We start from the raw sequence: 27,273 nt of genomic DNA on the forward strand, positions 1-27,273 counted from the left end.
GCTAGTTGTTAGCATGTCGAGTACAATTCATCAACCTAAAAATATAATTATGACGGATCATAAAATCAGTATCTGCAATTCTTTTGTGTACCGGCTACAGCTATTATTTCTGGGATAACTGTTGCACACATGCAGTAGTAGCTCCACTCTTTGATTAACATGTAACCCTATGTCAGCTGGGATTGGAATGAGTGACCCTCATGTGGAGGATAAAGTGGTAGAAGACGGATGGGTGGGTGGATGGATGGAAAATGAGCACAACTAACAAGACCATCTGGTCTTGTTTTTCCTAATATCATATAAACATATTGTTTCCGTCTGTTTCTTTGGTGTAGTGTGGAGCTGGACTTCAAACAGCAGGAGGACAAACTGCAGCCACTGATGAAGAGGCTCTGCCCGACCGAGGATGTCCATTTTGCCTCCCTGCCTTACCCCCAGGAGGCCTTCACCTCCACTCCGAAGCGAAAGTCCAAAGCTGACTCCAAGAAACATGCTCGCTGGAAACTTTGGTTCCTGTGAAAATATAGGACCATCTATTCCCCTGCTACCAATCCACAGGATTAAGTCATCTATCTGGTTTCGCATATTTGTTTGATTTATCTTCTGTCTCCTCTTTTATCACACGTCCTTGGCTTTTTTTTTGTAGACCTATTAACAAGTACAAACAGAAAGCTCCACTGCTACATGAAGCCGTTCTCAATGACGACAGGATGTGTAACTGGGTGCAAGTGTGGATTCCTTGGAAAATTCAAAAAATCTCATGCTAACCAAAAATGGATTCAGAGTTATTTTTAACAAATTTCTTTAAACAGGGTGTGAAATTACACCAGAGCAACATATTTAGAGATCAGCACGGTGAGAAGTGAATCTGATTTCCATCTGTCTATTTGCATATATTTTTCTAGCCGACGTCCACGGGGTCTTCTTCTACACTATTGGTTCAGAGACTGTCACGTTTCTATTCATCCGTTGGGACTTTTTTGTCTTTCTTCCCAGCCTCCAGGAGAGGCTGCGAGTTCCAACAGTTCAACCACAACAGTCTGGGAATCTACAACAACAGCATAAGCACAATGAACACTGTTCAGGATACATTTTTCTCCAGAATAATTGAAAATAACTATTTTGAGTATTTACTCATAGATCATCAGTGACAGACTTTCATAACGTCTAAAGAAGAGACCTATAGGACAAAGAACCCAGAGCGTTTATTGGAGTATAACGATCAACTTTCTATCCATCGCTAAGGAGTCTCCTCAATGACTTTGAAGTAAAGAATGAATAAATAAGACTTATTTTCTTAATAACATTTGCAAAGTTAGACGTCAATGTACTTTTTTTCTATATAAATATATATCTAAACACACACTCACTTTAAGGTTAAGTGAATATATTTATTTGAGCTGAGGTGATGGGGATTGTGCATTTCAAAAACTACAGTGCACAGAAGGTACATCATTGAATTTAGTTTTCTTATTTTCCTTTTCATTATTAACTTCACCGAGCATATGGTCACTAAAACCCACTTCCCCTACAAGAAAAGAGGGAATCCATATATCTAAACTTCATGGCTTCAGCGCACAGAAATAACTTTATCTATCTCTCGATTGGTTCTCAGCACACGGAAAGAGTAAATGATTGCTGTGATTGCGTTACTGCAGTATCCTGCATCAGCTACTATGATAGCTTCTGACATCAAGCCAGAAAGAGTGAATGTGCCACTTAACACAACCAGGGCTACTAAAGTGCAGGGTGGCGGGCATGTAGCCTTGCATGCTTTTTTATAACAATCAGAGATTTTGCAGGATATTTTCTAGCTTTTCAAGAAACACTTTATAAAGAAAATCGCAAAAATGTTCATTTTCTTTTGTCCCCTCTTCTCTTTATTATTATTATTATATTATTACAATGTACTGCTAACTGCTTCCCATCTATTTGACTGTAAAGTAAAGAAATCGCGTAGTAACGTCATACAGGGTTAATGCCATTCACAGTAACAAATAAATATACAAGGTGTAGAATATAATGGGGTTTTAATGAGTGAGAGAACAGCCAATATCTGACAGACAACAATATTAAGTTAAGTGTGCCTGAGGAAAATAAAACCGAAGTCACTCTTCAAGCCAAGAACACTGCCCCAAAAGAAAGGAAATTTGCCAAAGTGGTTTCAAGGGCATAAAAAAAGACATCTTTATCTACTGTCACAACAATACCTAAACTACTGGTATCACTAGTTTGACCTTCACAAACTCCAACATGCTGCTTTCTGTTGGCTTCGTGTAATTCATGCTCCGCTCCACTCCACTCCTGTACCTGCCAGGTCAGTTTCTTTCAGTAGTTACACTGTAGCATCAAGAGAGACGTAGATGTTTATCTGTACCTTAAAGAAGTGCAATTGATTTATTATGTGCAATACTGTGTATTTTATACTGGGGTTTTTTTTAACAAAAAATAAATAAATAAAGAGATTTAATATGCAAAATATGAAAAATAAAAACTGACATCTACAGAACTCACAGAGCATGAGGTGGACTGAGTGTAATTTGAAAGAGCCGTTGCAGAGAAAACCTCAGAAACCGATATCGCAAACCCTGGGAAAAACAAAACCTCAACTATTCAACCAGGGATAAGGTAAACAAGCTTTGTCATTTGGGGGAACCAACCATGTGAAAACAAATTGGAGACCCTGCTTTGAAATGCACATACAATCAGCCCTGCATCTCTTTTATGTAGCAGGGTGCCGCAACACAAGAGCAGAATACAACCAAGGGAAAAGTAACCTGCATCTGATCCAAAGCTTACGCTTGCACTAAAAGCACAGCTCTCTTATAATCCTCAATTTAGCCATCGAGGATCTTTTTCATGTGTGTCCATACACGGGTGTGTGCACCAGCCTGGCGATAGCTCAGACTAGCCATGAGGTGAGAGCACGAGGTAAACTGCGGACAAAGCTATGAGTAGATGCCCCAGGGACGCAGAGTCATCCTCACACCAATGCTGAAGCTCCAGGAGCCAAAGCTGCTCGAGGGCAGCACTGTCCTCATTCTCTCACCCATGTCCACAGGACTATCCTGCTGTATCCTGGCTTTTTAAAGCACACTACTGGGACTCCCATGCTGTGTTTTGTTTTGTAAAACAAAATACATTCTGCTTTGGATATATGTGTCCTTCACACGACAAACTGAGTTTTTGGGGGCAGTTTAAAAGTTGCTCGATCCATTTTCATTTGAAAACACCCGAAATTGAGACCTTTGGAAACAATGACGCCGTTAACCGCTTTTACTCAGTGGTTGGTTCTTATCAGCTGCGACTCGACAATCAATCAGTTGTGAACAAAAAACGCTGTTAAGACCTAATTTCAGTTTCAGTTTCACCCCGTCATCTATCTCAAAATAAAACTCCTTTTACTTTACTGAACGCAGACTGTTTTGAAAATGCCAGTTTTCAATGAAAACATAGTAGTATGAACGTAGCCCCAGGGTGCAAATATGTTGCTGCACACTCACACACCCCTTAACTACAGTCCACTGTGATGTGAAGGTGAGCATCGCCATGCAAGCCCTGGCAGTTCTTGCACATTGTTGACAGTGAGCACACATCCAGCATGAGCTGTTGCAGGGTCAATAAACCCCAGAGGACACTGTCAAAAGTTTCAGCCCAGGAGAGAGGAGAGGTGCATCAGTGAGGGATAAGTGAATGTTTGAAGCATTATAATGCAGTGGCATATCTCACTATGCTTCTTTTCTGTAAGAGCTCTGCAGTTCTCTGAACAACGGGAGAGAGAGGTGGAGAGTTGCAGAGATACAGAGGCAAGAGAAATAGCTCGAATTGAATCAAATATTAAGATGGAAAGATAAAGAGGGTTAGTGATAGAGGGAGGCACAGGAGAGGATTGTGGTCTGATTAGATTTAATTGAGGTGGCAGTACACTGTATTCAGCGTATGAGCATGCAACAAATGAAGCGCTTCAGCCTCGACAGCCGGTCAGCTCCACACTGTCTATCAAAAGCACAGAATTTCATGTTCACTGCAGCTTTCCACTCCAATCCTTCTGCATTGTGAAGGACGAAGGTATCCTCAGTTCGTTAAGTCAAACGTACAATGTGTTGCTTCATCACCATTGAGGTAGAACTAGCCGTTAGTGTGTGCAATTTTTCTACAGGACTTTAAGGTACATCACATCTACAACTTTGACATGTAAGTGTTTGCTAACACTGTATAACTAAATGTTCAAAGGTCAGTAACATTTGGATTTTTCTAAATGCAGCCTCCTGTGCATGTTTCTACGGGACTGATCCAGCGCCCGAAACACTAGCAGAGGTAATAATCTTTCAAGGGCACAGAGGTAGAACTTGGTGATTTCACTGGTGGAAATGTATTCATAAGGACTCCTCTCCACCTGGGTGAGGGTGGACATGAATATCAATAAACGGCCTGCTGCAATGTCCAACGGTGCTGCGTAGTCGACACTAACAGGAGTAGCACTGCGGTGACATCGCATAACTAAACCGAAGCCCCCAAGTTGTTACTGGAGCAATTCTCATCAGTATTCAGCATCATCAGGAGAAAGGGAAAACAGAGCGAGGAAGAGAGAGAGGCAGCAGGCAGAGTAGAACGTTAATGCATAAATCTAAATCTAAACACGCTGCCACTCAGAAGAACAAGCTCAGTGGTTGGCAGCGGGGTTGTATGAGCAGAAGTGGACGATCTGCCTGCAGAGTATGCGGCAGTACCCAGAGGCACCAACCACAGGCCTCCGATTAGAAAGCTACAACACTTTAAGCAGCACTATCTGGGTCTCATAGCTTTTAAAAATTCACTCCAACCTTATTGATCATTAAATTATGATGTGGGGACTTGCTTCTAATGCAGCTTCTGCTCCAAATGCTATAATGTATATAGCATTTTAGTAAAAGAGCCACACTGCTTAGAAAAAAAAGGACAAGGTTTTGATGTGACCTCTAATTCCCAAGGTTTATAAGGACACTGGACCCAATGTTTAATAACACAGGCACTTAGAAATGTCAAGGTGGTCAAAGTGCAGTGGGTTTCTAGCTCCAGAGACGGCAGCTTACAAAAGGCAGAGGTCAGTGGGGACAATAAAGGCCGGCTGCATACACTATAGGAAGCACAGTAGAGGGCTGCGGCACATATATACTGTGCAATGTAGGGCCAATGAAAGTCATAGGCAGGGCGGTTTCATTAACCAGAGAGGCAGCTGCTCTGCTGTAGCTCCAGTCAGCAGCCACTGCTGGAAGCAGGAAACGCTTTTTCACCTACACCACAGGTAGGGAGGCAGAAACGGATGCACTTAACATAATTAAGTGGAAAGGAGAATAATGTGTTCTGACATCATGAGTTTCGATAGCTTTTTTACACCAAGTGACTGAGAGTTCCATATCTGACATGCATGATCAAAACAACCCGAATGCAGTGAAAGGTGACAGAGGGGAAAATAGTGGAGGGTGAAGCTGCTTATGAGCTGCACTCAAACGCTCAACTCTCTGAACTCAACAAGAAAAAGAAGAACGGCAAAATTTAAATCTCTGGCATGACAAAAGACCGCAATAGCTGGAGGTAGAGAGCAAGCTGAGAAATGAGTCTTTATTCTAATATTTAAAAAGGGGAGGTCTCACTCTCCGCTCAATTTACAGCGGAATTAGCTATACATTATTCAGTATCCACCCATGTCCACAACAATGCACATGGACGCCTGCATGCTGCTAAGAATTTGTGATCCCACAGACCATTGAGGGCCATAGCATGGACAACACACTGTTTTTGAACAATATAGAATGGGAGGCTTCCCATCGATGTGATTAGCTTGGTGCATTGCTGCAATACTTTTACACAATAGCCCAAGCAAGTGAAAAAATGAGAATGAAGGACGGAATAAAACAGAACACAGGACAATGCACGGGTGCATTGTTAATTAACGTACATGCACACATGAAACCAAACATGAGATGATTAGCGTTACTGGGAACCGAGCTGGCTTTATTAAATCACCACCTGATGGGACTCAGTGATGGGTGATAAATGCAAAATACACCAGCCAAAACCATTATGAAAAGTAACCTGACATGGGAGAATAAATATAATAAGATAAGATAATAATAATATATCAACCAGTCAATAACAGAAGTCAGTATTTCCACAGCTCGGTTTTTTCCCCTTTACATAATTGAAATTCAGAGAGAATCACTCTTTCGTTGCTATATTTAAATGTGCCCTGAAAATGCCCTTAGAGGAAGATCCTTCCTTATCGTAAAAACATTAATAAAACCTGCATATGTTCATTCCTCTCTTTAAAAGTTGCATCACATGATACATGCAGCTCAACTGGATACAGATGGTGACACGATGCACTCCAAAGTCAAAGGATGCTGAAGCTGCTATACGTGACACTCATGAAAATGGATGAAAGGCAGCCGGCGTACGTACAGAGATGACTGATAAGTGCATTAATTGCTAACCTGCTTGAGTGAGTGTGATTAGGAGAGGGATGCTAATGGCAGTAAAAATGCATGGGAGAGAGAGAGGGGGATTTGATTGCAGCACAGAATATCAGAAATCTCCCAACGCATAAATGAGTAAACACAGAAAAATGAAAGAATCAAGAGATGGGAAAAGGCACTACAAACACAGACTGACACAAAAATAACTGGAGGAAGATAGGAGCAGAGATCAAAGACCCAGTTTGACTGAGGTTGTTTGAGGTTGAGTGCATTCTGTCGATGCAGACTCTTTCTTTAATGAAAGCTTTGGTTTGGATTTAAAGTTGCAGTGAGTGAGGTGGTGAGAGTTAGGCTCATACAGGTAACTAGACCTCTAGAGTGTGAGTATGTGTGCATATAAAAAGTGTGTAAGTTTGTAACGTTTGTGCATGAAAAAGTTGGGCAAAAAAAGCAGATGTAGAAACATGTACGACGAATAGTTAAGACTTACGATGTGAGGGGAATCACGGCCCATTGAAATAACCGTCCTGTTAACTGTCCTCAGCAGCTTCTCCATGATGATCTGCACATGCCACTGGGTTGGACCCTGCAAAAACAAAAACCAAATACACACATCAACCTATAAACATAGGGAAAGAAAGATAGCTATGATAATTCTAGGGGTGGAAGGATACCACTGTTTCATATAAAGATATCACAAACTTGAGTATCTGCAGATACTGATATCAATAGACCTCTAAAACTATGAAAACACATTTGTAGCTATTTCAAAGACCAAATTCTCCAAATATGTGACACATATAAATAATAATATAAATAGCAAAGCATGCAATAGATAGAATTTTTGATTTGTATCGGATTGTATATTTTTATCTGTCCAATATTCGATGCAGTAATTTTGACCAGTATCGGACCGGTACCGAGTATCATCTAATGATTCACGGTTGTCAAAGGAAAACCCCAAATCCTGCAAAAACAAATATTTGTACAACAGTAAACATTTGATGGAGCAGACATGACTATTTTCTCATGGCCTCTGGCACACAATGTTGCATTGCAGGAAAAAGAAGTGAGTGAGTTTTTCCAATTACAATTTTACTGCCTGTGCTAAGATAAAAAAAAAAGAAGAAGCTACTTTTCCTTCAAAAGCTAGTGGATCAACACTGAACCTTGAAACCATGGCCTAGCAAAAACTGATAGTGATTTAGGTAGATTGCATAATTAATCATCTGCACAAATAGGTATATCATCTATGTTAGCTAAAAAAACGATGTCTAATACATTTTTTTAAATGCTTTTTGAGATATCAAACTAAAAATAGTGAATTGTAAAAAAAAAAAAAGACTGCATTTTGGATAATTGACAAGAGGAAGACAGTAATACTAAGAACACTGCTTCTTCGCTGGTTTCTACTCCCTCCATGTGTCTGAGAGGGGAGATATTCTAAGCAAACAGAACTCTCAACCTACACTTTCAATAATTTACGCACTTCTTTCTGAAGTTAACGAAACCTTGCACACAAGCCTGCACACAGACACAGGCATGCATACTATCACACTGAGAGAGCCAGTGCTGAGGGGGATAAACTATCTGAGGAGGGAGTTTTAGATATTGCCTTTGAGGGCAGCCAGGGTGACGCATATCTTTCCATGGAAACCCGTATGATGTAGAGGGCTGTATGCAAAACCAGTGCACCAAGAAATAAGTATTTAAGGGAAAAATATACAATGACATCTTTTTTCCCCAACATGGTTGTTTGATGACTCAAAACCTCTAATGGACACAAGCACAGTATATTCTTCTATATCAGGCATATATAAGGCAGCAACATGAGAGACAGACATGAAGAGTTGATGCCACTGCACATGGGAGAGGTGTGTGATCACTGAGAGTGAAGTATATGAGGCCAGGCAGTGATCAATGGTGAGGAGAGTCTGACAGATCCTCAGAGAGGACATCAAGAGACTCACAACATAAAAGATTCCAGCAATTGATCTACACAACGCGGATCCAATTCTGGTAATCAATTTACACTTGTTCTCATCTTTTCTTGTTTGCTCATTTTCTCTGTTGTGTGCAACTGTAAATTGATAATTTTGGGATTGAGAACAGTGTGTTAGGTAGTTCTTACACACAACCCCTTAAGGGCGTGGATAATAAAAATTTCTGAGATGATAAAAAAAATGAATGAATTGTTTGAAATAAAAATTGATTAACTGAATAGGTGTAAAAATTTGACTTATCCAGGTCCAGCGTGTCAGAATTAGTAACACAGACGTACGCAAGTCTCCTCTGCTCACCCTGGCCTTCTATAAGCATGTCAGGGAACAAGGTGGCCTTCACATAATATAAAACAATGGTTCTTCATTTGCATAGCAAGCACCATCTTCAAAATGCAAAGCACAAAGTCTGGTTGGTTCATCTCTTCAGGCTGCTGTAGAAACATGGCGGCACAAGATGGCAACCTCCATAAACCAAGGCCCTCGTCTAAAGGCTTATTTTAAGGCTACAAAAACCAAACTACTTTTTATTAAAAAGCAATTATTCTGTACACTTATACAAACATAGTCATGGTCAAATATTCTATTTCTGCCAATGAGGCCTCCTAAATGTTACACATTAGATCTTTAAGCTTTCCTGTGTCTAAAACATGAAGGGGTGAGGCAGAGATCGTTACCACCTTACTGTTGCTGAAAATGATTTCGAGCTGCCTTGAGCAACAGATAACTGGAAATGAAAAATGGCTTGAAAATCTGCCCCTTATGGGACATGTGGAGCATCCAAACTAACAGCACAGTGTTTAGTCACGGTTTAGTTAAATAGCCTCAGTCAAAATGTGTCTTTCCCTCACGGTGTGACTATTCCCCTGTTACTGTTTATCCCAGAGAGAAGCAAAAGGAGAGCTGTGTCCCTCACCACATCCTTCCGGTAGAGCACCTCCAGGATGTCACTGAGCAGCTGGCAGCAAGCCTTCAGCTCCTCCCGCTTCTCCAGGTGGAACTTCAGCTGCTCTGTCATCAGCGGCAGGAGGATCTCGCGACAATCTGTGGGGACCACGGCAAATACACACGTTTACAATGGCGTTCAACACAAGGAGCAGATGATAGATTGCACAAGGCAGCGCAGCATATGTTCTTGACACAGTGTGGATCTGGAAGCATGCATCTTCTTAATGGCTTCCTCACAGCTCAGAGGATTACATTAAAGCAATGTACATAATGAACATATTTATAAAAATGACTGGGACAATGGCTCCAAAAGTCCCTAGGAACAGTTGACAACAGAGACAAAGCACAACTTCCTTGTAATATTAGGGAGGAAAAGATTGTGTTAACAAACCATGTGACCTGACACAAGACACCTTAATCAAAACATGTAGCTGTACTGGTGTGAAAATCTACAAAACGTGAACATTTTCAATTCATTAAATGAATATAATCACAACGTTTCATTTATTCTTCAAGATGTGCAGATGTTCCGCGAATGTTGACGAAAATATCTAAAGGTATGTTTCCATGTAATTCCATTTGGTTGTCAATTGGACATGGAGGAAATATACTATACATGAGAAGTATCCTCATCAAAGCTAAACCTAAGGCATAAAAATGACCATATTTTCTTTATAAATCTATGATTCAATGTCTTCATGGCACTTGTGCAGTTTGGATGATTCAATTAGAGGATGGAGGAGTAAGAGTTTTTTTGGTTGTTGTTCACACAACAAATAAACCCATTTATTGTAGAATACGGGCCTGTCAGAACGAGAACAAGTCGCTGAGTGAGAGTATCACCAGTTCTGCAGCAGACTACAGGGAGAGCAGTGCTCATCAAATAACAACTGCTGTAATGACAAGGTGGAGAGATGCTGTGGCTATAAATGGTCAGCCAACAGATTTCAATTCAAAAATCAATAAAATGTCTTGGCTCCACAGATAGTTACAGCTTTAATTAGCTCAATAAAACACACACACACAAAGTTCGACCGATTGACAACACTGTTCAAGGCTGAATGACAAACAACATTCCGGGATGTTGCATATGAATCAGTCCTCCAACCCTTTTGTTGAGGAACTACATGTGAAGCTGAGCAGGAAGGAATGATTTCTTGAAAACAGATGGGGAAAGTGAAAGTCAATACTTTCCTCTCAAACATACAACAGCTGAATTTCTTCAAAAGCTGCCTCTGATTTCACTTTCAACAGAAACTGCAATCAACTGTTGAAGCCAGAGCGCTACGCTGAGAAAACGATGAGGCCATATAATGAAAAGCTAATGAATGTATTATGCAACAATGAACAATCAAACAAATAAAGACTACAGTAAAATCTGATTCACTGATGCATACATGAGTGAAGCAATTACACTGTTATTATCATCGAGCAACGCTTGCATAGCTGCAAACCTCCTTTTGAATAACCTTTAATATTCCCAATGTGAAAATAATTAGAGGAGCTCAACTAAATAGAGGTTCCACATGAAATCAAATCCAGCTACAAAATAGCCTACGCTCTGTAATTTAACTCCTTTATCTGTTTACTGTGTGTGTGTTTTTATTGTGGTTTGTTATTGTAAAATGTCCTTGAGTGTTGGAGAGGCGCTTATAAATAAAATGCATTATTATAGTTATCCTTGTGTTGCATTTTATATTGGCGAGATTATTGCAATGAGTGTTTGTCACTGCATTACAATCTCTTTGTTTATAGATACCTTAAGACCAGAGCTCATCAGAGTCAAGAATATTCTACTGTGAGGACCAAAACTATTGTTCTTTAGCTCTTCTCATTGACAGTACTTGATTAAAAAAAAACAAAAAAACTTGCTGAAACGAATTAGGATTTATCTTAATCTATCTGATGATCTTGAAGGTATTTCACTAGTCCCTGTGTCTGCCTTTAGCGATGAAACTACTTCAGTTTTGAGCATCTTTCTGTGTCTGACTGCAATACGGTGAGAAGTGGGAAAGCTGCTCTACATGGATATACACAGTAAAGCTTTCACTGGCAAACACTCGACAAGAAATGGCATGAATATTAAAAGTCCTGTCACAGGTTAGCTCACCCTGACACAAAGACACAACCATGACATTGGCGTTGTGCAACAGAGCACAAAAACTAGATCGAGCTTAAAACGGAAAATGTATGTTTTTACAAGTGTGTAAACACCGACCTTGTCGGGACTCATGGGGTCTTAGATTTGACTGAGACATACGAGCACAAATATTTTGTACGGACAATCTTTCACTCACACACACTAGTTGCAAGGGTGGGAGTGGGCCAAGCAGACGGGAACTATCAAGCTTGGCCACGAGTCCTCTCCCCAAACTTCCAGTGCAGATCTTGGAATGCTCCAGTGATTTTGCCCTTTAACACAGACCAGGAGAGCAGCTGACATATTTGTTCTCTTCCAGTGAGCCCATTTGCAAGTGATTTATGCATCACCGTCCCACTCGCTCCTTTCATATCATCAACACTGAAGGTGACACGGCGTTGTGCTTCCAAAATGAAAAACAAAAACAGAACCCGAGTTCATTAGGCTTTCACTACTGCAGCAGAGAATTGTGCATGCAGGGCCAAAGAAAGTCAAGGAGTGGCTTTTTAAACTACAATTTATAGAGCGAGAACCCATGGTGGAAGGGATATCATCATATTCTCTGAAGTTGTCATTGAGAATAGGAATAAGCCCATTGGGGGACTAAAAAAAAATAGTATTTTAGGACATGCTATCGCACAGAAACGGCCACTATGTTAATCACTGTGTAGCCTCCAGGAATGAACATGCATACATCAGTGAGCACCTTCAATGAATGTTGATGAAGAAGAAATTCTAAACTGAGGGTTGACAAGAAATATTCCTCTTTCTGGATAATTATTTGCTTCAAGCCTTTAAGTATATATATCATAACCTTTTATGGCGATTGGGGATTGAGCTATGCTAAATAAGAACAACTGATATATGGATACTTGGATTCTCAGAGCACATACGGTGTATACACCATTACACTATTCTGTGGATTAAAAACATGTCATCATTCTTCAATGACAGAAAAATCATTGCTTTGCTATGTTACCGCAAATTTGCTGTGCACTCTTATTGTGCACAACATGATTTTCCAGTGGTTTACAACAGAAAAAAGTGTTTTTGTGCTTTTCAGTGACAGGCACAGAGGTTTAGAGAGCCAATCAGAGTCAACCAAGAGGCGGGCCTTACTGGGCCGCACTTTTGATGGGCTTTTCCCGCTTCCTTATTTAAAAATACAGCGAAGACAGGAGCGTAATTAAACCCATCTTCTCCCATTGTTTTCATATGATCACCAGCTTTTGTGCCCAGCTCAGTTCAACACACAAGACGCACCGCACTTTTTTTCTCCCTGGTTTTCCAAGCTAGTTTTGAGTGAGAGTTTTTGAGTGACGAGCCTATTAAGATCTTTCTCAGGAACTAAATTTAAGAAGATGTGATGAGGCCTAATGTGTCCTATGACCTTGTGCATAAAAACGACTGACTATCTCATTTAAAACCCCTGTCTCATGATGCAAACACATGTTTCCAGCAGCGGGGGGGAACAAATCATTGTCAATTTTATCTTTAAGCCATCTCCATCACTGGTTTCCAACAGTTTGAAAACAAATATTTACTTCAAAGACTACAAGAGATGTTCACAACTGCGCAGTGGGGCCCTTCCACACCCACATGACAGCAACAAGTTCTGCTGCTGATTAGTAAGCCACTCACAGGCAACATACAGTTACATAAACAGATCAATAGTAATGACCAAAGGACCACACACTGAGCATTGTCCTTCAGTGGATACTCAACTAAGTTGCCAAACAGCAATCACATAGTTGTACTGTATTTTCCTAGGCTATAAAGGCACTAGATCATAAGCAGCCCACGGTCAAGAGGAAAGGAATTGGGCTTGTAACCGGAGGGCTGTGGTGCCCCTGAGCAAGGTATCCAATGCCCCATTGCTCACTGGGCGTAGATAAGTGCTGCCCAATGCTCCTGCACCCGGCTTGTGTGCGTGTTCATCACTCTATATACAATTTTAATTTCATCATATTTTTTTGCCCATTTATGGTGAACTGAACATCTGCTATTGGTGGGTACAGAGCAACTATGCAAGTGGATAATTGTTGTCCATGGCCCTTACTTTGCTTTGGGGTAAATAACGGTTAACTGCTGTTTTACTGGGTTAGAAATGTTGCATTTAATTGACCACAACAGGAGTGTGAGTGTGTCCGTATCTCGACTCACATGGCATCAGGAGACTGCTGCCTCCTGCAAAATGCTTGGCCCTGGACTGTCACTGCAGCAGGGCCTTGGCTGCAGATTGCTGCAGGCCAGCATGGCTGTTGGAACTCAGGTAGAGTTCCTAATCGCCATCCCTGCACTTCATATTTAACATTACTGCAACATGGCGAAAAACATACCATGTGTGTATGTGGCCCACAAAGCGTTACAAATGTGTGAGACAAAGAAAGGAAAAAACACACACATTTAAGGAAAAGTTGTTTACAGAAGAAAGTAATAGTAAGGCGGTAACAGACTTAAACTCACTGAGTAGATCGGAATACTGATATTCTTATACAGACCAGGCCAGGGGATTCTAGCTGTGGGGAAGCTTTCGTCTCTCAGATAACAAGAGGGTTTTCCACAACACCTCACCAGTGACCTTTATTGTGGGCTCACGCTGGGCTGCCTAGGGGAAGCAGGTGGTGCGTGTGATTGCCTATATTCACTGTGAGTGAAGGTGCATATGGCAAAGAACAGTGACTACAGTTAGTGTTTGTGTGTACTTGTATTTGCTACCACTTTGGGCCTTTCCTGGCATAAACACTGACTTTCCCAGGGCCAGTGGTCCAAACAAAACCTGATTCTAATGAGGCACAACCTCATTTCTGAAGAACTGGTTAAGGGCTTAGGTTAAGGCTAGGATATCGCATTGTTTAAGCAGTCCAAATGAATGAAAGTCAGTGCAGTGTCCTGAGAAGAATGGGTGCACAAACCCTGTGTGTGTGTGTGTCTGCGTGCTCTCACCATGATGCGTAAAGAGATCACTGTGGACAATGTCAATCAGACAGTCGAGCTTCTGCTTCACCAGACGACCCAGAGGAACCTTTAAGATGAACTCTGTGAAAAGCTTGCTATGGAGACGGAGAGAGAGAACAATAAAGAGAAAAAGGTCAAACTCATCAGGCATCCTGGATTAGTTGACTGTGTCCGACTGCAACCCCTGAGCAATCATCCAGAACACAATTAAAGGCTCTACAAACCACACGAGAACTTGTCAGATATTAAAGCTGGAGTTGGAGACAAAAATACAGCATGAGAAATTTAGGATTTGTCAACTGACCCAGAGAAACAGGCTTTGGATGCTCTCTGACACTAGCTTCTCGTCAGGTAGATTATGCTACCTCTAACTCTAGTAGAGGAGAGTAGTCGCCAGAAAACATCCACAGAGAATATATTACATTTTAAATTTGCTCAGTGGTCATATAGATTATCCATTATAATGAAATTATATCATCTGCTGATGAGGGCCATTCCATGGGGCCTGAAATGTGAGACAAATATCCAGCAAGATTTAAGTACCTTCAGATATCAGAACAGAACATTTAAAATCCAAAGATTTCTTGGAAACAAAACTCAGCATTAAGGAGATGATAAATCACATCCCCCCCTTAACAAAACCGAAAAAAGCATAAAGCAGTCACAATTACCTGAAGTCATAATATTAATTATATTATTAACAAAAAATATCGAAAGTTATAATTTCATTACTTGATTAAAATAACTGTGCCAGAGTTCACACTGAGAAGAATCTCCTCTCCAAATGCTGAATTAAATTTAGGGGCAAAACTAAATCCGTCACATTTCTCTGTTCAGAGCAGAACAGAGAAATGAGGGTGAGAATGGGTGAGTTGAAAAGCTGTCTTCTCACACCTCAGAGAGGACGCCGCCCTCTCCTCCTGTGATAGTAGAGCCCAGACGCAAAAATTGGTGGTCTTGTGTGGCTGGAACGCTGCTGTGGAAATGGCAGCTGCCCACGGGGGCTGGACATTAGCAAATGGAGAGTGCTTGCAAATATGCACATTTCAAAGCCTCGGCAATAGCCACATGTATTAGCACGTCTTGTGCTGCAATTTAAATACGTCCCAGTGTCCAAAGGGTTTCTGAGGAAGATTTTGTTAAATTGTTAAACAACGGGGGTAACAGAAATTGATTTTCTTAAATTAATTTGGTAATTAAATGATGGTAAGAATTCTATTTCAACAAACAAACGTCAGACTGTCGTAGGAATATATTGGGCTGAACAAACTATTTACGTAGGATAAAATGTTCGACCTGAACATGAAGAAAATGATTTCAAGACTCATTATGAGCAGATTTGTTACACAAGCGAACTCGAGTTCAGACAAAATGTCTTAATAAATAAAAAGGATAAAAAAAAGCCTTCAGATGGGATGAAGTCAATCACATCGCCTCAAGAATGGTTTGGAAAACCGACTTGTTGGGTAATGGTTATGAGGATTATTTAAATGTATGTTCTGTTTTGTTTTTCGTAGCTCCACAGTAAAGTATAGATTAAAGAGCTACAGAACATCAGGCTATAGATGATGGGGACTGAAATGGACACTTGAGTAAAGCATTCAGTCGGTCTCCAAGGCAACCAGAGCCTCTTTAACCAGCGCTCAGCACACTACAGCTAGTGAATGCTGAGTTATTGGATACAACAATCCAGAAGGTAGGGAGCCAGACAAAGGCATAAACAATGATTCTTAGTCTTACCAGAGGCACAATATCCAATTATGATATTGTCTAAACTAAATTTACACTCTGCAAAGCAATTAAATTGCACATTTTATTCACACTCAATGAACATTTGAGAATAATGTGTGCATTTTCTATTCAGTTGTTTTGAGAGTAACACTCCCCTCTGAAAGTAAGGGTGTCAGGTGACAAACCAACATTACGTGTCTTCTTTCCCCTTTAAGAGTCTTAATAAAATGGTGAGCCTCTTAAAACCATCGGAACATACAGCATGCATCTTGATATTGGCCTCTGTCCTAATTAAACGGCCGCATCATTTGGAGGCTTCATTTGACATCAGATCACATTAGAGCTGAGTGATTAGACTGTCCCGTTTCAAAGGCTTCTTTAAATGCAGCCAACAAATGTTTCTCTTTTTTTTTTTGAAGCAGTGAAGGACCCTGTGGGTACATTCTTGTCAGGGAAACCAATACCTAGATTTATTTCATACCACTGATGATGACTTTGCAAAAAGAATACAGCAGCAAAAACCACAGGCAGGGAAGAGAAGTAGCTTTAGGAAATATATGTATAACTATGCAGGCGGCAGAAATTGGCTTAGGGTGCAAGAGCAAGGGTGGACAATGCTGTTAATATAACACGAACAAACAAGAGCAGAGACCACCAGACTGTCTCACTTTGGTTCTGCCTTCAAGGTACATGAAGGCCACATCTCATGAGAATGCAACCCCTGAATTGGGACACCAGTGAAGTCTCTGGTATTCTACTTTTGTTGATGATTGAGTCAAAATATTATATACAGAGAGTATTATTTAAATAAGTTTTCCACACTAATGAAAGCATTCAGGGACACTTCCAGCTGTATATGCCGTGACTCCTCTGTAGACAATTAGCTCATGGAGAAGTAGGCGGGATCTTCCAGATTATGTAACTGTTTACACAGGGAACAATAAAGTGTGAGAATATGTGCTGCGTCACAAGAAGTTACCTTAGTTCTTTGGGATCGAAGACCAGCTTGACATCGTTGACGATGGTTGGAATGTATTTCAGTGCAGCACCCTTTAGCAAAGAAAAAAAAGACAGCATCCATAAAAAGATGAATTCCTTACTCAATTAGCTCATGAAGTAATTGATTCTTAGGTAATCGTATTATGTAATACCACTGAAAGGTGGGAAATGAGTGTTGTTGCATTGTGTGCAGTAAAGTGTGTTTAGCGGCTTAATTGAGCTCATTCATTGTCCGTCTTCTGTTAAACTCACGAAAGCAGTTAAACGGCTGATGACAGGATATTTCTAATGAACAACACATATGGCGTGTCAATCTGCTGTGTTTGTTTAAAACTATGAGTAGCTTCATTAGTAGCTACGGACTAATCAGATCAAGTCTCAAAACTGCTACTAAAGCTTAAATCCTGTAGAGTCTCCTCCTCTGGGCGTCTTCATTAATTTCATTCGATCTACTTGAGGGCAGAGAATGCTGTTGACACTGCTGCTAAATAAACTGGGACACAAAAAAATAGAGCACTTTTAATGAAACTCTGATAGACTTAATCGTCAAAGAGGATCTACATTTGCCTATCAGTACTATAATTAAGTCATTAAGTGCTTGCAACCGGTGTCTGATTACAGAGACGACCAATAAAAACGGGAGTTATTAACCGAGTCTACAACGACTGCTGCTCAACACCGACCAGAGAGGGTTGGGGTACATCTGTGGAAAGTGGCAGCAGTGACAATCATTCTCATTAACCTGCAACAATCCTACTGTATGTGATTGTTTGTTGTTTATTAGTGGAAATACACTTTGTGACAGGTAATTATCAATGTTTCAATGAGAGACTTCAGAAGATAAAACCTATGTGCGTGCACCAGCATAGATGAAGAAGACGTTGAGTTAAACTGTATGTTTTGCTTTGATTTTCCAAGAAAAAAGACGTAGCTGTGACCTCCAAATAAACTCCCTGCTTTAATCTTCTTTCATCTTATTAGATATTTTAGTATGCCTAGCTCAACAACTTCCACACCACCCCTGTACCATAGTCAGAGGGAGTTAGGGAGAGTGGAACATGCATTTCAAAGACGCTGTTTGACTTTGATTCGTAATGCAAATCTGGCACTTTCTGATGAAAAGCCAACTCCTTGTGTTTACCCATTAAAGAGCGTTTACTCCGTCTGTTCTAAGCAAAAACAAAGTTCCCGTTGTGTGAAAAGGCTGTATTGTGTGAAGTGTCAAATCTCAGTGGAGGTGTGTTGCTGTGTCGCGTCGCCTGCTCTTACGTGAACCTCTCAGTCACCTGAAGTCAGAAGGGTTGTGTTTCTGTGCATGCATTTATCAAAGATTCCTTTTAAATGCATGGGGGTTGGTGCAGATGTTCCCCAGTATTCAGACGCAAAATATGATGGGACTGCTCATTAGCTTTCACCTGTCACTGTGCTTTCACATGGGTGGACTTGGGAAAAAAACAGCGTTTCTCGCCTTCATGCCCGTTCCTCAAGATCAGTTTTTAATTTACTGACATTAAATATCTCACCCAATTACACAGCAACTGACTCCTAATTGACTCCTGAGCTTCTCCTATGGTTGAGCGTGCACATGGATCTACTGTAGGTGCAAGAAGGTGCATGAACCCTGTGATAATGTTATCTTTTAAAGGCATAGGTGTGTGTGTATGTGTGTATCAGCACAAAATGAGTAAAACTGCTTAAGTTACAAGAGTTTGGTGTCAAGGACAGTTGAATGCAAAACTCAACTCACTCGAGGAAGACAGTGAGATAAATACCTTAAAGAGCAGCTAAAGAGCAGAAGGCCAGAGGAGCCCCACACCACAGGACAGTCAAGGTCAGAGTGAAAAGGAGAGAGGGGAAAAACACAAACACACAAATACAAGCACAGACAAACATGAGAAATTGATAGAGGACAAACAGACAATGTGTGGAACGGGAGATAAACCTGAGGGCGGCACAACAAAAGCCTCAACACATTAACAGATCAGATCAATAACAAGCACATGTTGCCATCAGGACCCTCAACAAATGTTTTCTGTGACACACCAGATAATCAGGGTGCACAGACAAATAGTGGAATGTAGTCCACAATTTGTCAAACTGTTGTTTTTAACATGTGTAATGTTACCAAGACTTGTTTGTAAATTATACCAATATATTGTCAATCGCAGTATAGAATTACACAATATCATTTATACCATCGCTCACATTTGCATCTTTTCAGAGATAAGAAGAGCAAATTCTGGGGGCAACAGATGGGAGCAGGAGCTAGCGCTGAAGGATTTGGATTGTAGTGAGGACAAATAACGCGAGTGGCACGCTCACAATGTCTCAAGCATGTTTGAGGAAGAAGAGGATGAGGAAGCACCTGTGCTCTCACAGCTCCAAGTGGAAGAAATAGCACCCAATCTTTCATTTATTTGTCACTACTGCCACAGTATTAGCAGTGATAAACCCCCAACTGTTCAGTAACGTCATTACAATTTTGTTTTGTGCTGAATCAAAGCCAGTTGTAGAGTGTAGAGCTCTGATTCACTCAACTCCTCCCAACTCTATTTTGCCCTCCCCCGTACACACAAACACCAGCACAGGACACATATTAAGTGTCTGACTTAAACCTTTGATTCTCAGCCACTGCAGATACAATTTAATCTAAAGTTTAAAAGTATGACGGCCCAATCCTAAATGAATAGTAGGAGATGTATTTGCTTTCAAGGTGAGAGTTAGATGAGAGGATCAAAACTATGCCCATGTTTGTACAGTGAATAATGCACGGCGCTAAGGCTTAGCTTGGCATCAAGAATGGAAACAGTACTGTAAAACAGTAGAGTAGCTTTATCCAAAGGTAGAAACAGATACCCACATAATACGTACATATCCTTAAGTCATTCATTCATTTAGTTTCCAACCCTTACAATAATACACATTGACTTGTACAGCACCTTTGGCCACTTAAAGAAGAGTTATAGAGAAAAGACCACAAAATGACTCAACTAACAAAAAACCTTTGTGAAAAAGGTGCGTTTTTAAGTTTGTACACATCAGTGTAACACTCTGTTGTGAGTAAATAAACGAGACACAAAGTGTTAATGAGGGAGCTACAGAGGTGCTAGGTTGCTGGCTAACATATTATATTAACATATTATATAAACATACTATTTATCAAACATGTCTGCTGTGTTGATCTCCTCATCCAAATCTGGGCAAGAAAGCAAACAACCATATTTCCAAGATTGCGGAAATATTCCTTTCATTCTTCCAATTGAAGGTGACATAGACCGGAAGCTCCAATTAACGCTGCGTTTGTGTGTGTATCTGCGTCATTACCTTGTTTATGAAACCCTAAAGTTTCAGAACAAACAGTTCAGCCACTGCTGAGAAAATAGTGTTGTATTGTTTTCCTGGGCTCTGCGAAGCGGATCGGCACTTCCTTAATTTGAAATCCTCACCACCGTAGCGCCTCCCGGTGCGGGCACTAGTCCGGGCACATCCGGTTGCGTACATTCAACCGCAGAAGAAGAAGAAGAACTAGTCTTGTTGTAGCTGCTGAGATGCAGAGCATCCACCGTGCCAGAGGGGGAGCTGTGTATCTGAGAGCTGGCCTATCTATTACGTCACTTCCAGGTACCTGGCCAATCACAGGACAGTTGTAAAGCTCTCGTTGGCTGGCCAATCACAGCAACTGTTTGGTCTGAAACAGCGCGGCTGACGAGAGCGTCAGTGAGGAGATATTTTGATCGGCTCGTTTGCAGCGATTAGGAGGTTTTTAATCATGAAAACAAGTTAATATATGTAAGTAGACCTCCATAACTAACATATATGTGTGATACAAGCATTCGATGTCACCTTTAAGGAACATCATTTGTATGACTAAGGTCACATGGGAAGTAAATGAGAGGAGGGAAATATGAAGAGAGATGTGACAAAGGTCAAGGGAAGAAGCATAAAGGACATAAAGAGCATCATTGAGCAAAAGGGACTTTTGATGTGTCGGTGTTAAAAGCTGCTATATTAAGGTCTCTACATACTCCGCGACAACAGAGAAATGTGCTCTCGCTCCCAGGTCTGCGAGAAAAGAATGACCTCATTCTTTTCTCGTAGCTCGTTCTTGACACATAGAACTTTTTTTCTCGTGTGGTGTCTTTTGTAACTTTGTTCTTGTCACCTTGAGAAAACAAACAGGTTTCTCTGTTTCTGCGCAGTATGTACGGGCCTTGAGTCTATATCTAGAAGGACGCATGTATCTCCAATTACAGAGTGCGTCATCCAAAGCAAATCACAGCAGATTTATTTACTCTTCACACAGCAGAAGCTATTTACTATTCAGGAAAAAGCAGATACTGCTTGGCACAGTCTTAGTAAAAGCATGCGGTCAGCCGTGTTATTATCACCCTACCTTCACCATGCCAGTGTTTTCTGAATTACTGTTCATCATTTCATTAAAGGATGTGAAAAGGTTCCTCAAGGATTCCACGAAGTCAGCCTCTCCTTTGTTTTCGTAGAGCCTGGGAGGAGATGAAGTGGAGAATTACATTGGCAGATGATCACAAGCCTGTTGTTTGTTTCATCGCTGTGTAAACAGCCCCTCATGCCATGGAAATGACAAGAGTTTGATGATTCCCTGTTAAATCATTAAAAGCAGCCAACAGAATGGCCCATGTGTGTTATCAATGGAAATACTCTTGGACCAGAATTACAGACATCACTCTTGCTGCCAGTCAGATTAGCATTTTAAACAACATGACAAGACCCCTCAGCACCTGCCGGCTTTCATGTGGAAACAAAAATCAGAAAAATTAATGATCTATGCTAATGACCCTGCTGGAATATGATAGGAGGAGCAGAAAGCAAATGCTGCGTAAGGGTTCACTGACTTCACTTTCTAATCTCCCTGGGGATTACTATTAAATATACCTCTTCTGCTAGTTTGGTTATGTGGAGTAAATGCTGCCCGGCAATTGTGGCGACTTAAAGCCAGTGATCCCACATCCATTGCAGAAAACACTAATTTCTGAGTGCAGGAAGGAACACAAAGCAGATCATCCATAATCCTGCCAAAAATTGAAATGCGTTTATCCCACTTGCGGAGCCAATCAACAAGTTTTAACTGTAAATGAGATGCATTGTGCTTGCAGCAGAGTAATTAAGCAAGTCTAACAGCGACCACTAAGACCAAACAAAAACAAAGAAAAGAATTTGTGGGAGAAAATGATATCGTCTGTAAGCACACACTGAAGCACAGGGCCGTGTGTAGACTGCTTCCACAGCGTCAGATTTGAGCGGCTTTCTTCTAGTGAGGTGGGTTTTGTGGGGTCACATTCCGAAGGTGAATTAGAGACATCTATCTCACAACTCCCACACCAACAGTTACTTATAGCTGTTTCTCACTGTCGGGAGTAAGCTCCGGACAGCCAGACCGGTCTCCAGTCACAGGAACAAAGTGCGTCCCCTCTAACGTTTCATAGAAATGTCCCGCTGACCACAATTAAAAAAAACCTGCTGATGCAGCCTTGGCACCTTCTAGTCAGAAATGCACTCACAAAACTAAACTTCACGCCTCAGAAGAATTTCAACCTCTCCGTGTCTGAATCAGCAACATCTCATACTGGCAACACCCCAAATAAAGTGTTTCAAGAACTGCAAAACACAGGTCCATTTTAAGGCTGGAGGCTATTAATCCTTATCCAGCAAAACCACTTAGCGCGCACACACACACTAAGAACACGAAGCTCTCTAGTACAGAGCAATGTCGCAGGGGTCTGATAAGTGAGGTAAAGGACGCAGAGTCCTCTAGACATCGGACAGAAAAGCAATCAAACTCAGCTCAGTCAATTAGGCCAGGATCATACATCAGCCCTCTCAGCCTCCAACTGCTTCATTCTGTGGCACGACAACATTATCATCCTTTTAACATCCTCACAGTCAATTATAAATACATCCTTCCAAAGAAATATGTGCATGTCGTGTCCGTGTGTCTCCGTTTCTGTGTGTTCTAACATCCTTTTTAGGACCTTTTCTGGCATAAACATTAACCACATTCTCAGAAATGAGGTTGTGCCTCATACTGGTCCTGACAAGGTTAATGTTTAGGGCTAAGACTGGAATTGTGGTTAGGGTTAAAAGTTATGGATAGCCATTAACTGGTTATGGTTTCTTTAGGCTGTCCAATTGAAGGGACGTCAATGCAGTGTTCTAAGAAGAAGAATAGGTGTGTGTGAGTGTGTGTGTATCAGGACGCACTGGTTGAAGAGGACTCTGGAGCGGACGATGAACTTGAAGATGTACTCCAGAGCCTTCATGGCCTTCAGCAGCTGCTCTGTGAGCTTCTCAGCATGGTCCACGTAGTTCTTCAGGACTTTGGTCAACTTCCTACAATCACACACACATCACACAATGACAAATGTGACTATCACATTGTTAAATTACTTCATTTTATCTAAAGAGACAATTTACTCACGTGTAAGCCAGTGTGGCGCTAAAATGCTTTCGGATGTAGGTCTCCAAGACTGGGTTAAAGTGCTGGAACTTTCTGTCGGCTATAAGCCCAATTATGAACACCTGTCAGAGAGCAGAGACTTTTTCATTAAAATGTAAACCACATGGCTCATAACAGAGAGCAAGAGGGGGAAAAAATGGTTACTCAATATGCTGAAATAGATTGGGGAAATTAAACAAGATTGCATTTGAGCAAAAGGCCATTTTCTCTCAATTCTCTAGCCAGCAGATAATATAGGACACCCCATAACACAATTACTACCTCCTTTCTCTGAAAGAGAAACTCTTTTGTTTTTAGATATGTACCCCCAGTTAGGAAATAGCATTTTACAGGAAAAAAAACCTCCTTGATACTTTATAAACTCATTGGAAACGAATACTCGATTTACACCATGACAAAGTTATCTGATGAAAAATTCGACAGGCTTGTTTATTTCGGCCTTTTCGGCACATCTTTTTCCCTGTTCTATATCCAAGAAAAATAAGACTTTTAAAGCCAGATAAACAACTTGCAGCCCTGATATCACAAATTTATGCAGATCAATACAGCAGTATTCCATACGAGATGCAGTAGGTCTGCACTTCCCTCAGTAAATGTTAAGCCCGGCTCTTACTTATAAACAACAGGAACGTTTGTGGGCTACAACACAAGTGCACCCAGAAAGTATTTCGCCAGAGGCATCAATTTTAATGTTTTGACAACGCAATCGTAATAGTTGCAAACTATATGCATACGTTTCGCTTAAAATAGAAATGTTATCTCAAAAGCACTGCAGTGACACTGCATCTGAAGACGTGGTTCTTCTGTTCTGTTGCAGTTTGAAACTCGTGTTATAAAGATTGACGCTGTTAATTGGAACAATTGCAGGATTTAAAAACATAAAAAAAAAATCAAAACAGACAAACTTGAAAACTATCTGTGTAGTTTCAAACACCAGCTTAGAACAGAAGACATGTAAATGCAAGAGAGACTTAAGTAGGAAATCAAAATTGTTGACATATAGATGACATTTGAAAAGCATGTGAAAGACCCGACGGCACTGACATTTGCATCCGAGAATGAAACACGTCTAAATGCACACGTATTTCCACTGACAAGAACCTCTGCTGGTATAAATCATGCTGTGGCGTTACACCGTCTGCTTCTCAACTCACCAAGGCATCGAACACCAAAGTATCAAATGTGTCACTGTCTGAGTTCTCCATCATGATGTTGAAGAGAGCATCCAGAGTGTCTTGCAGAAACTAGAACGACAGAAACACAGCAGGGCGTGATGAGCCAAACATAAAATATGGCACACTTGATAATCATTGCCTTGTTAACAGGCACAGAAACTCAACTCCAGAATAAAATATGACACGCAAAGTGCATGAGAACTGTCAAACTAAGTATCAGTCAGTGAATTGCACAGTTTGGTGAAGCAGGAGCTAGGGATGGCACTCAGTAAACAAATACACTCCCATTATTCCCAAATGCAGCCCATGGCAAAGAGCCAAGGAACTGGGCTTGTAACTGGAGGGCTGGGGTGCCACTGAGCAAGGCACCCAATCCCTCATTGCTCCGCCAGCACGGTAACTGCAATAATAACTGATACTGATCTCAGACTTTCTCCAATTCTCCTTCTGTATACAAGTCAAAGTCAGATTTGTCAATTTCTCCACATATACTAGACATACAGAGGAATTTAAAGTATGTTAATAAGATATAGCAAACACATTAGATTTTCAATAGTCCCAATATATGACTATTGAATTGAACCCATATGCAAATGTAAAGGGCTCCATTAATGTGACATATCAGCAATTACTCACCCTTTGTTGCTGTTATCATGAGCCATAGAAGTATGTAGATGGTAATAACTTCCCTGTCAGCAGCTAAAAACACTAACAATATATTGCTCTGTGGGGAAACATGCTCCATTTACTCAGCCGATTCCGAACCAACGTGAAAGTGTCGGAAACAGAGCCACCGTTCCATGCGGTACCTGAGCTCTCATCTCAGGATAGATGACATTCATCATGATCTCATTGACAAACAGAAGTTGCCGGCGTGGAGTTTAACGCACAGCTCTATTACAAGAGGCTGTGTGAGAGGGATGTGGGAGGAGCCACCTGTTTGCTCACTGACTGGGTCACAGCAGGGTTAAAATCTACTGGAAACATTTTCGTGCATATTATTCATTTAATACACAATACACAGCGGTACTGATGAATTGTATTAAAATGTCAAACAGAAAAATGTCCCCCTACTTGCACATTTAGGCAGCCTTGGAGCACATCAGAGCAACACACTGCTAATATTGCAGTGATAACAATCACACCCCTGTGGTTTAATGAACCAGTCCAACTGTGACTGACACATTTATCTGATAGGATCGAAACTGCCAGGTGAAAGACTTCCTCGGATGGGACGAAATCTTCCGGGCCCCCAACCACTCAGCAGAAAACTTCCTCAGGAAAGTGATTTATTCATCTGCCCCATGCTGAGCACCAACAGCAGGTCATCCATTTCCCGTCTGAAGTCTGCAAGTGATAATATGTGCCTTCTACTCACTGACTCTACAAATTTATGGTAAAAAAAAATAAAACTAATATAAAGTGAAATTATGTGCAGTAGCTGCAAATTTCCAGGATCGAGAAAGACTGAGCGTGACTGCATTGTTTGTCCCCAGCTGTTGAGAGATATACTTGTTTTTGCTGAAATGAATAAAGACAACACAATGAAGGTCATAGAGTCCATTAAAAAAGTGAGTTAAGATCATTAGTTTTTGCTCCAGTTGTGGCAGCACAACACCTCTGCACCTCCACCTGAAAACAACAACAACAACAACAACAACAACAACAACAACAGACAGACAAAAGAAGCAGCCATCGCCCACTGACCTTGACAACTTCACCACCTTCCACCTTCATCAGCTGTCGGAGGTTCTGTTGCAGAAGGCTGGTGTTGGAACGCCACTTCAGAAGGCCCAGTAGGTCCACTGAATAAAACAAACAAAACCATTGTTAAATGCACCGTATGTCATTTCTGCTGCTAAGCGTCTGTTACTCAATCAATACAACCAACCAAAAATAGTTTGATGACATCATGAGCCTAACCGTGACTTCAGTGATGATGAGCTTTTTTTAAAAAGTGTGACACCGACTGACTCAACCTCTCTCCGCTCACTGCCTCACATCCTGTGCCCCTTTCAAAGTAAAAGAACTCTAGCATTTCCTTTCCAATCATTTTTTCAACAAGGCTTTTATTGAATAAGATTCAAAAGGCGACCGAAATGAATGAAACGGTCCATTACCCTCAACATAAATATGGATTTCTTTGGCTTTGAAGAGTGTTTGAAATGTTTTGACTAATGTAAGTACACTACTCAACAAAATCTATCATTATAAAATCAGTCTTCCCCGTTCTTACATATTTTGCTAGAGAAATGTATCATTATCAACATAGCATTAAAATTGATCCTACAAATTATAATAGTGTGAGGAGAGACAAAGACGCAGCAGGACAGGACAATTTGGGCACGGGTCAGATATTTCTTTTAAGTTCACA

The 27,273-nt window shown here is 40.9% G+C and overlaps 2 protein-coding genes across 3 annotated transcripts in view; one reads left to right on the plus strand and one right to left on the minus strand.

The window, feature by feature from the left end:
* Positions 1–2,515, plus strand: part of LOC131448291 (inhibitory synaptic factor 2A) — a 36,510-nt gene extending 33,995 nt beyond the window's left edge. Inside the window, exon 4 of the mRNA XM_058620600.1 lies at positions 336–2,515. Within this exon, the coding sequence (XP_058476583.1) occupies positions 336–519 (184 nt within the window). The 3' untranslated portion in view covers positions 520–2,515. The remainder of the gene's footprint in view (positions 1–335) is intronic.
* Positions 1–27,273, minus strand: part of dock1 (dedicator of cytokinesis 1) — a 170,564-nt gene that overhangs the window by 100,763 nt on the left and 42,528 nt on the right. For both annotated transcript variants that reach the window (XM_058620599.1, XM_058620598.1), the window contains exons 19-27: positions 26,607–26,704; positions 24,879–24,968; positions 23,686–23,786; positions 23,469–23,597; positions 21,625–21,733; positions 17,212–17,282; positions 14,490–14,596; positions 9,372–9,499; positions 6,946–7,041 (exon numbers count right to left, since the gene is read on the minus strand). In XM_058620599.1, coding sequence (XP_058476582.1) covers positions 6,946–7,041; positions 9,372–9,499; positions 14,490–14,596; positions 17,212–17,282; positions 21,625–21,733; positions 23,469–23,597; positions 23,686–23,786; positions 24,879–24,968; positions 26,607–26,704 — 929 coding nt within the window. The remainder of the gene's footprint in view (positions 1–6,945; positions 7,042–9,371; positions 9,500–14,489; positions 14,597–17,211; positions 17,283–21,624; positions 21,734–23,468; positions 23,598–23,685; positions 23,787–24,878; positions 24,969–26,606; positions 26,705–27,273) is intronic.

This window comes from Solea solea, chromosome 21 (genome assembly GCF_958295425.1).
Source record: "Solea solea chromosome 21, fSolSol10.1, whole genome shotgun sequence".
NCBI classification, from domain to species: Eukaryota; Metazoa; Chordata; class Actinopteri; order Pleuronectiformes; family Soleidae; genus Solea; species Solea solea.